We start from the raw sequence: 10766 nt of genomic DNA, 5'->3' as shown, positions 1-10766 counted from the left end.
GGCGGGTCTGGGAGGGCCTCGCTGCCTGGAGACCCAACCGCGGAGCCGCCTGACCAGGAGGCGGGGCCAAGCGGTTGGAGGCGGGGCTAGAAGAGCTTGAGTCCAAGGCTCAGAGGGGCGGCTGGCGTCCAGGGGGCGTGTCCAACAGGATGGGAGGCGGGGCCTGAGAGGGCCTTGATGACTGGGCGATCAGGCTGTGCAGAGGGCAGCCCGGGAGAAGGCCGGGAAGATGGCGGCCTCCTGGAGGCTAGGCTGTGATCCGCGGCTGCTGCGTTGCCTCCTGGGCTTCTCCCGAAGCCCAGGGCTGGTTAAGGGGGCTGCTGGGCGGTCTGTCGGCCGTGGAGCTAGTTGGAGATGGTTTCACAGCACGAAGTGGCTGCGGGGTGAGTGGCTGGGGCTCGCTCAGCTTCTGTGTATCGGAGCAATGGGCCTGGGGCTGGAGCTTTTTGATTGAAGGCCTGCATCTGCGTGTGAGTTGCCAGGGGCTCACTGTTCCCTTGGCTTTTTCTCGGGGAGGAGTCTGCTGACTTGGTCTACTGCATGCCGCAAAGGGCTTTTGGGGAAACTAGGAGAACTTGATTCCGTCCCTGGCCGCCTGGTTGATATGGCTTCTCCGTGACCTTGCCTTGGAATTTGGGTTGTGAGGCATCTCTCAGGCCTCTTCCCAGTGACATTTCATGTTTCTTTAGAGTTGTTAGGTTGACCAAGTTTGTTGAGATTCAAACGTCACCGTTAGCCGTTTTTATTCATTCTCCTGACACGTCTCTATTGGGAGACCTTCGAGGCCACTTGGGTTGCTCCACGCGACGACTATGGTAAAGGACCCAATTTGTAAATGTCTAGCCATTAGACATAGGTCGGGAAGAATGTTTAACCAAAACATGAGCCTGAAAGAGTGAAAATTTAGGAGGGGAATCTTACCAAGAAGGTGTCAACTTAAAGACATACAACATAAGAGTTGTGAGTTTAAGTTTTATTCAGCGGCTTACTGACGATTATAGCCCGGGAGACAGCCACTCAGCTCCGAGGAACTGCTCTGCAGAGGTAGGGGGGAAGCCAGATTGTATATGAATTTTTTTGTCTAGGAAATACACACAGTCAAGCATATATCTTGGTAAAAGATTACTGCTAATTACAAAGAACAGATATCTCATGTTAATGGTTTTAGTATATTTCTACAAATAGGAAGATGTAAGAATCCAGGGTCATTGAAATTCTTCCTGAGATATGCTTCGAACTATCTAAGGGCCTGTTTATCCAAAGCAGAGTGCTTCATCCTGAATTCCTCTCAGGTCTCACTGTGGCTGGGCAACTTCAGTGGGTTATGACTTAACCCTTGTAGAACTGGATAGTCATTGAAATTCTTCTTTGTTCACAAAATTTATTGTAGAAAGTTGTCATTAAAGAGTGGTATTGACACAATTAACATAATTCTTCCAGTGTTTAATACTATGTAATATAGTGTGCCCGGCATTATTTTTCTTCACATGGGTGGCGGGCAGGTACTGAGTGTATTATTACCTGCGCATCATTCAGTCACTCCACAGGATGAATTGTAATATAAAAAATTAGGTGCAGTAGGCATTGCCTACATATTCTGAGCTACTTGAGGCTCAGAAAAAAATATTACACGAAGTTAATGGTAAGATGAGTGCACTGAGATTTTAAGATCCGGTGATGAGACTTTTTTTTTTTTTTAAGAAGTGAGATATTCTGGTAATATCTACATTGTGAAATGGTATTTCAGCAACAGTCATGATATTATTTTAAATAAGATACTAAAATTGCAGACTGTGTATAAAAGATGGTAAGACCATTTAAGAGTTAAAGTTTATGTCACTGACCTCTCTGTAAGTTTCTAAGATGATATACTCTTAAATACACTTTATTGTCTTTAGCATCATTTGCCTTTATGAAAAAATGTGTAAATCCCCAAACTATTATGCATGTGTTCATTCTTTTGCTACACTCTTGAGTGGTGATTTCTTTTTGCCCTTGTTCCAAGATTTCAGAATAAACTGGGATTCATGTAGAATTTAAGTTTTATAGTTTAATACCAAGAAGACCGATATTGCAAGCTGAAACCTCTTCTGAAGTGTTTGGTTTATTTCACCCAGAGGAAATAGTTCTGCAGCCATTCTGACATACCTTACAATTCCAGCAGACTCTTTATAAATGTATCATTCAGTACTACGTGTATGAAGGAATCAACAGATTCTGTAAACAAAATGGAGTGTATGGTGACTCTTTTTATTTTTTGTACTTGGTAAGCAGTACATTTACTATAGCTGGTGATCTACTGGAGATACTTTTCTTCAATCAAGGTCTTTCTTGTGTTAATGAAACATTTCTAGGGAAGAATTAAGGTTGGTAAATTTAAATACAGGAGAGTTTATTTGGGAAACTACTAGCACTGATTTTTAGAGAGGCATAAACCTATTTGAAAACGGATAAAAGCTGTATCACTTTTTCAGAAAAATGCATACATGCAAAATTTTGTATGTGATTCCAGGGAATTTGTAGATCTCCCTGTAATTTATCTATAAATGCCACCTAGTCTCCAGGCTATTACCATGAACATTTTGGTTATTTCCTACAGAAAAGAATTGTGCTACTTTGCAAGGGTATTTGCCATATCTGAGAGCAAGAAAAGTGCGTTTTAATATAGGGGTTCGAACTATAAACAAATGACTCTTGGATACATTTACACAAGTGACTACAACAAAGGCAGTAATTTGGAAATTTTGATTCAGATCTGGGTTTGGGTTAAGTTTGTGCATTTAGGCTCATCCGATCATTCACCTTTACCTAAACATCTGTAAACATTTGCCAGTGACATTAATGAGAGTTTGGTTTTCAAATGTGCAATACAGCTAAAAGAGAGTTCAAGAGTTAGTGTACTTTAGCAATGAGGACAAGGCTGGATAAGGTAAAGAGTAGAAAGGAAACCTTCATGTTTAGATTGGGAAGGTGAAAGGAACCTGTGAATCCTTCGCTCATTACCTGAGGAAGGAATTGTAAAGTAGGGTATTGTGATACATCTAGCCAACTGTCTGGCTGCCTTCAGAGTCTACTCTTAACCATTTCTGTGCTGCCTATTAATAATAAACAGCTAACATTTTTGAGACTTACTTTTTGCCAGACCCCATTGTAATGACTTGGCATGTGTAACCTTATTTAGACCTTACCAAACTCTTTATTTTACAGAAGAGGCAATCAGCACAGAATGACTAGGTAACTTGTAGGTGCTGGATTGATAATTTGAACCTAGGCAGTTTGGCTCCAGTGCCTGTTCTTTCTCTAAATCACAGTGGTGTGCTGCTGCTTAAGTTAAAAAAAAATTAGTCATTTTATTAAATAATAAAATATTTTAACACAGTCATGCATGCATATAGTTTAAATAGTCAAATGGTACTAAAAGGCTTGTAACAATACGGTGGGTCTCTGACCCATCTCTCCCTGCTCCCCCAGTCATCTTCCTCCTTAGAAGCAACAGTTTTGTCTCTTGTTGCTTCTAAGTGTCCTCTGGCATTTGCTCATCTCTCTATTTTATGTTATATATTATCTGTGTATGACTTCTGATCAGTCATCCCCCTGTTTTCCTTCCACCATTCTCCCAATGTAGTTATTTTGCAATTCTTAATTAAATCTATATTCAGTGTTTACACCAGACAAATATGCTTAACTGAGAATTGTCCTATATCATCCCATATTATGATTGTTACCTTTCTTACTTTTTGCTTTTTTTCAAGTTGTTGCCTTTAAAATTTTTTCTTCAGTTTTCTCTGTAACTATTACTAATTCATCCCACACCATCTGATAGCTTTTTAGCACAATTTCTGGTATTGTCAGTCACTTCAGCTGATCTCTCAGTTAACTTACTTTTGCAGTTTCTGTATACAGTATCTCCAGGTGTGTAGGTTCAACCTCTGTTCCAAAGGTCTTCTCTTTTACCTCTGCAGAGGAAAAAACCTCCAGTCTTCGGTTGAATGAGGGTGGTGTTACGCAGCACTTAAATAGCGTTCACCCAAACCTCCCACCTCACCGCCCCCAGTATTTCCAAAGGTCCTCAGTACTGCCAGTTCTTTGGCCTTTGGGAAATTCTTGTATAAACCAGGTTGATTATCTCAGCTTTCTCCACTTCTAGTTTAGCATTCAGCTTTCCAGACTCTCTTTAGTCAATTATTACTATCTACGTTATTTACTTTTCTGCTTCCAAAATTGTGTTATATTGTTCCTTCTTTTCTCCCTGTTCTTGTGGGTTTTTGTTTAAAAGTAACAAAAAACAAAGAAATAAAAAGCAGGTATAATAAAACCATCAACTAGAGATAGGTACTATTGTCATTTTGGAGTATATCCTTTCAGTCTTTGTGTACATACAAGCTAAGCAGGTAGGAATTAGATTACGCCATATGTACTGTTTGTGGGCCTCTTTCATTACATTTATTACTCTAAATGCTATTTTCTCACAAACTATTATGCATACATTTTTATTGTTGTTCATTGACATTTTCAATCTATTCTTATACCAAAGTAAGTATTTGTGACATTTTCTATCTATTCTTATGCCAAAATAAGTATTGGAACAAAGAAGACCCATATGACAAGCACTTATCTTTTAAAAAATTGCTTTACCTTTATTCAGAACTGCAGTATTAATATTATTCTGTGCCCTGGTATTGATTTTGAAATTACCTTTACGTCTTATGGCTTTATTTCATCCAGCCTGCAGATGGCAGAATTGTTTTATTTAAGCAGAAATTTTAAAGGTCAGTTTTATTTAATGAGTTCTTGCGTTGGAAAGAGAGGTGATTAAATGAGCAGCATCTCTTCCTATTAAAAAAGAAGCAAATTAATGTAAGGAACAGAGAGCTGCACTAAAAAAGTACTGGGTAATTTATTTCTTCAATTTGTCTGTCTTCATTTCATGGTTTTTGTGTTTGGATTATAGTCGTATAAATGGACTAGAGCATGATGTCCAAGCAGTACCATAAGTAAATTGTGGAATTTCCTTAATTACTTCAGTCAGAGTAATGGAGCTTAGATCTGCTTCATTATTAGCCACAAAGCTATTTGTTCTGCATTTGTATTTTAAGAGTTTGCTTATATTAATCTTTTTTTTTTAATCTGGAAACCTTTTAGAATTGATGTATAGATCATCAATTTAAAGCTTTTATAGGTTTTGCTGAGTGTTTTGAGATAAAAGAAATACTCTAGAGAACAAGAAATTAGATTACTGTGGATTGCTGTAAGATTCAGTGATTGATCAATTGCTCATGTGCCTGATAAGGAAGGTAAAGCAACAATATACTGAGTGAAAAATTTCAACTTATTGTGTCATTATATTGAGGCAAAAAAAAAAAGAGATTAAGACAGTTGTGATGGATTTGTGAGACTCTGCTGTTAAAATCAGTATATTTAAATATAAACTGGAACAATGTACATTACGGTAGTTACCTTAGAAGTTTTTAAATATGTTTTTTAACTGCTATAGAAGGGCAGACTTTATAAGCCATTAGGTATACTTTGTTAGCTTGATGAAAAGAAATAGAACACTAAAATGACTACGAAAGGGTTAAAGTCTAACAAAATTTGGGGTAGTTTTTGGGTACTAATTGAAATAACCTGTATGACCAGTGGAGTAAAAAACTGCATTTCCTTCATTCTTACTATAGTTGTGCCCAGTTATGAGTAGGCACTGTAATTGGTGCCCATTTCAAGGCCTCCTCAGTTTGACAGGAAAAAGGTAGAATGTACTTCTTATTGGAATCAGAAGGGAAGCTACATATAATTCCTAATGAAATTAAACAACATTATGTGTAGGTTAAAATTCCAAGGAGTCTAGAAAAGCCCACAGTATCTTCAGTAGAATTGACGGCAGCCATTAAGGCCACATATTAGTTATATGTAGCCCTGTCCTTCAAAACTGATGTTATGATTATATAATTACTTTCCCACTGGAAAAAATATATTTGGAAAAGACGTGTATAATGTTCAGGTTGAAAGAGGATATACTAGAATGAAATATGCATTATTATTAATAAATTAATGCTTCCTTTTAAAAATCATTTTCTAGCATGAGCGTCTGAGGATAGATTAGTTAGATTAATCAGAAAATACATTGCACATTGTACTCTCCATATAAGTCAGTATAAGCAGTCAAGAGATAGTACCGAATAATGGAGATGTCCAAAATGTCTTCCTTTGGTTTTTGTCACCTTCATTTCGGAGTAAGGATAGTGATCTATTACAGAATTTTTATATTTTATTGTTATTATTCAGAGAAGCAATTTAAATTCATCTATGAAGCGTTGCTGTATGAGGAATGATTATGTTCTTTTTATTTTTAAAATATGAAAATTTTTAAGGTTCTTGATGTGGTAATTCGTAAAACGCAAAAAGTTTCATAATGAAGTACTTAATGTCAGGAAAAATGTGAAGATCTCGTAGGTGAGAGATTATAATAGGAGAGAGAATCACAAAATGAATATTAATTGTATCATGGCAACTAGAACCAAGGTATAAAAATATTGAAGAGAGACTTTGTTTTGAGAGAACTGAGTTGATATTTGTCATAAATTGGAATCTGGACATAGAATCATAGAAGTTCATTTATTTTGCTTCTTTGTAGTGGAACTCTATTTGATGTATAAATTTACTGTGTATATGATTTTGAAATATTGCATCTCGTAATGCCAGGCTTGAACTTTTTGATAGAGAGGGATTGTTAGGCTGCTTGATTGGACACGTGAAGAATGCTCACATGGATTTGATATGTCTGGTTTGTTGTGTTTGAATTTCTGGATGAATAGGCTATAAATAACCAATGATTAATTAGTTGATAATCCATATTGGTAAGGATTATCAATTAACGGTGAGCAGTAGTACAGTGTAGGAGAGGACAGCCTTGAGAGTTAGGCAGAATTCAAATCCCTTAATCAGTGGATTGTAGTTTTCTCATTGATGAAATGGGCGTGTTGACTTAGAATTTGGTTCGGGCTCTATCATTGTTGGAGTGTTGAGAGTGATGATTCTATATTTCTATCCTTGTAGATTGGTACCAATTGAGAAGGCAAAAACCAGACAGATGGAGATCAAAGTAACAGTTTTAATGTTGATGGTTTTGTTGTATTGGAAAATGTGACTTAAATCTGTGGCCTTCTCCAGTTGGACTCCTCAGTACAACCCCTGTTTAGACTTTGGGCTTTTGTTTGAGAGAGACAGTTTGTGTATACAAAGCAAACACACATCCTGAATTGCTTCCCAGCACCCACTGGGCCCTGATGGCAGGAATATAGAGAGCTGGGCTTACTATCTGCCTTTGAAAGGCAGGTCCATTTATGCCTAGTGCATAGAAGAACTGAAAGGAAAATACAGGTTCCCTGTAGGCAGGCAGGTCTTAAAATGAAGAAAAGGCTGAGGCAGATGTATTTGCCTGGATCCTTTTCCCAGTCCTTTAGAGGGGAGTGAATGAACAGTGACGGGAGGATAGAAGCTTCCTTCCAAATGCTTCCGAAATGGCACTCCTTTACCATGAAGCCATAGGAACTCTCCATTTGAAATTACAATAACATTAGTTCAGTTTCCCAAAGGAAATATTTAACTACATTTAACATTAGTATTCAATTCCCTTATTTATTTTTTTAACACATCTTTATTGGAGTATAATTGCTTTACAATGGTGTGTTAGTTTCTGCCATATAACAAAGTGAATCAGCTATAGGTATACATATATCCCCATATCTCCTCCCTCTTGAGCCTCCCTCCCACCCTTCTTATCCCACCCCTCTAAGTGGTCACAAAGCACTGAGCTGATCTCCCTGTGTTATGTGGCTGCTTCCCACAAGCTATCTATTTTATATTTGGTAGTGTATATATGTCAGTGCTGCTGTCTGACTTCGTCCCAGCTTACCCTCCCCCTCCACCCCCATGTCCTCAAGTCCATTCTTTACATCTGCGTCTTTATTCCTGTCCTGTCCCTAGGTTCATCAGAACCTTTTTTTTTTTTTTTTAGATTCCATATATATGTGTTAGCATACGGTTTTTGTTTTTCTCTTTCTGACTTACTTCACTCTGTATGACAGTCTCTAGGTCCATCCACCTCACTACAAATAACTCAATTTTGTTTCTTTTTATGGCTGAGTAATATTCCATTGTATATATGTGCCACAACTTCTTTATCCATTCATCTGTCTGTCGATGGACACTTAGGTTGCTTCCATGTCCTGGCTATTGTAAAGAGTGCTGCAGTGAACATTGTGGTACATGTCTCTTTTTGAACTATGGTTTTCTCAGGGTATATGCCCAGTAGTGGGATTGCTGGGTCATATGGTAGTTCTATTTTCAGTTTTTTAAGGAACCTCCATACTGTTCTCCATAGTGGCTGTATCAATTTACATTCCCACCAACAGTGCAAGAGGCTTCCCTTTTCTCCATACCCTCTCCAACATTTATTGTTTGTAGAATTTTTGACGATGGCCATTCTGACCAGTGTGAGGTGATACTTTATTGGGTTTTGATTTGCATTTCTCTAATGATTAGTGATGTTGAGCATCCTTTCATGTGTTTGTTGGCAATCTGTATATCTTCTTTGGAGAAATCTCTATTTAGGTCTTCTGCCCATTTTTGGATTGGGTTGTTTGTTTTTTTTGATACCAATTCCCTTATTTTTAACCCTAAAACATCAATGGGAGAAAAAAAAAGCCCTATTCTACCCTTTTCCACATTTGAATTATGTCAGATGTGGTGTATTTTGCTTTTTTGGGTCAGAGAGTTGAATAATCTGAGGAGATAATAGGTTTTGTGGAAGATTTCAGGCAATGTAATTTGTTACTATGGCTACTGCTAAATAAGCACTGGAGCACTCTGTGAACTATTTTATTAGTATAAACTTTATGTAAATTGTAATCTAACAGCTGTGCGCTCTTTAAGTATGGTCCTGGACAGTGGAATTATCGGGAAGTGCATCTGGCCAAATATATAGCGTGTCTCCTTTTTTGATATCTAAGGAAAAAGTAGCTGTGCTTTATTGAGAGGTCACCCTGGTTTGAGTCTATCTTTTTGGGTCCCTAGCTGAATTGTGGTATGAAACACAATCTGAGATTAATTTAACTACTTAAGTTCACTTGCCCTATCATTCTTGACAAGGCAAACCTCTGCTTTTCACACTTAGCAGCAAGAACCTTTGATTTCTGAATAGTGTAATATTAGATTAAAGTAAAAACACAACCAGTTTCTAAAGTTTAATCTTGATTATTCTGTTGTAAGTCTAATCTTAATTCTTTTGTTGTAGGTTATCAGAACTCTAGTTTTATTTATTTATTTATTTTTTGGTCTTTTCCTTTGGTCATTCTACTTGTAAATATTTTTTGCAGCAACAAAAGGGGAAGGAGAAGAAGATGAAACACAAATCAGCTTTTCTTTTTTTTAATTTTTGTAAGCACCTGACTTGAAAATATGCATAGAGGGCTTGGGGAACTATGAAAAAGGAGTTGAAAATATTCCAGAAAAGATTACTGAACACTTAGTTTGACCAGTTGGGTGTCTTTCAGACTGTGGAATATTTTTTTTCTCAAATTGAATTCGATATTAATTTACTTGAACTTTTTGTTGCTGCCTCATGAGGTGCATTATTTTTTGTGTTTAATCTTTCCTTTTTTCAATTTCAGCTGATCCTATTACGATACTAATGCCATCACTGTCTCCTACAATGGAAGAAGGGAACATTGTGAAATGGCTGAAAAAGGAAGGTGAGCAATGCATTACTAATACCTGTGTTATTTGATCATTTTGGTTTTCTCCTAATCAGCTGGTTTACCCAATACATGATATACATGAAATGATTGGTTCCTTTGCTTGTTAATCTTAATTGTTTAAATAAAAATTTCTCATGGTAATGTAGCAAAGGTTTTCTGGGTTCAGCCTGTATCTTTTCACAAGCAGAGAATGGTAAACTATTTTAGTGCTTTCTTCCAAGTTTTAGTTCTTATTCTTAGCTTTTAGTTTCAACATCATAAATTTGTCAATCCCCTAAAGTTAATTTGTGACTTTATAATAATTCTGTGTGTGTGTTTCCTGTAACTAGGCAAGCTGATTATAAATTTCATTGGAAAGAATAAATAAGTAAGAATAATAAGAAAAATTCTCATTAAAGAAGAGCAGCAGAGGAGAGTTGTAGACCTACTAGATATTGAAACATGTTATTAAGCCTTTGTAATAAAAACTGTGGTATTGGTGCTTAAAAAGATAGACTAACAGAACTGAATGGAAAATGAGGAAATAGACATGAATATTTAGTGTTTAAATAATGAAGGAAGACGATATTAGATTTAGTCTTTGTACTATCCCAATGATAAATTACAAGTGAATCAGTCACTTAATATACAAAAATGAAACCAGACAAGTACTAGGAAAAAAGCTGGTGAATTCCTCTGAACCTGGAAGTGGATAAACACCCTAACTACAACTCAAAATCCAGATGCAATAAGGGAAATATAGATAAATTTTATGGTAAAAATAATAACTTTATTATAGCTGAAAACATAATAAAGTAAAAAAGATGACAAATTGGAGAAGGGTATTTGCAGTTTTTAATCACAAAGGGTTAGTATTTCTAAAAAATAGAGAATAAGAAAACTATCAACTCAGCAAGAAAATGGGCAAGATATAAGAACAGATGGTTTGCAGAAAAAGAACTGCAAATTGCCTCTAACATATGAAAAGCTATTTAATATTTATATTAACAAATATGCAGATTAACACTACAC

At 36.7% G+C, this 10766-nt stretch overlaps 1 protein-coding gene across 4 annotated transcripts in view; it reads left to right on the top strand.

Moving 5' to 3' along the window:
- Positions 1-206: 206 nt before the first annotated feature.
- Positions 207-10766, top strand: part of PDHX (pyruvate dehydrogenase complex component X) — a 184247-nt gene continuing 173687 nt past the window's right edge. For all 4 annotated transcript variants that reach the window (XM_007181062.3, XM_007181065.3, XM_007181061.3 and 1 more), the window contains exons 1-2: positions 207-383; positions 9669-9749. In XM_007181062.3, coding sequence (XP_007181124.1) covers positions 230-383; positions 9669-9749 — 235 coding nt within the window. In that variant the 5' untranslated portion in view covers positions 207-229. The remainder of the gene's footprint in view (positions 384-9668; positions 9750-10766) is intronic.

Source organism: Balaenoptera acutorostrata, chromosome 9, assembly GCF_949987535.1.
Source record: "Balaenoptera acutorostrata chromosome 9, mBalAcu1.1, whole genome shotgun sequence".
Taxonomy (NCBI): Eukaryota; Metazoa; Chordata; class Mammalia; order Artiodactyla; family Balaenopteridae; genus Balaenoptera; species Balaenoptera acutorostrata.
Note: the sequence above shows the minus strand (reverse complement) of the source record. Positions and strands in the feature narration are given on the sequence as shown.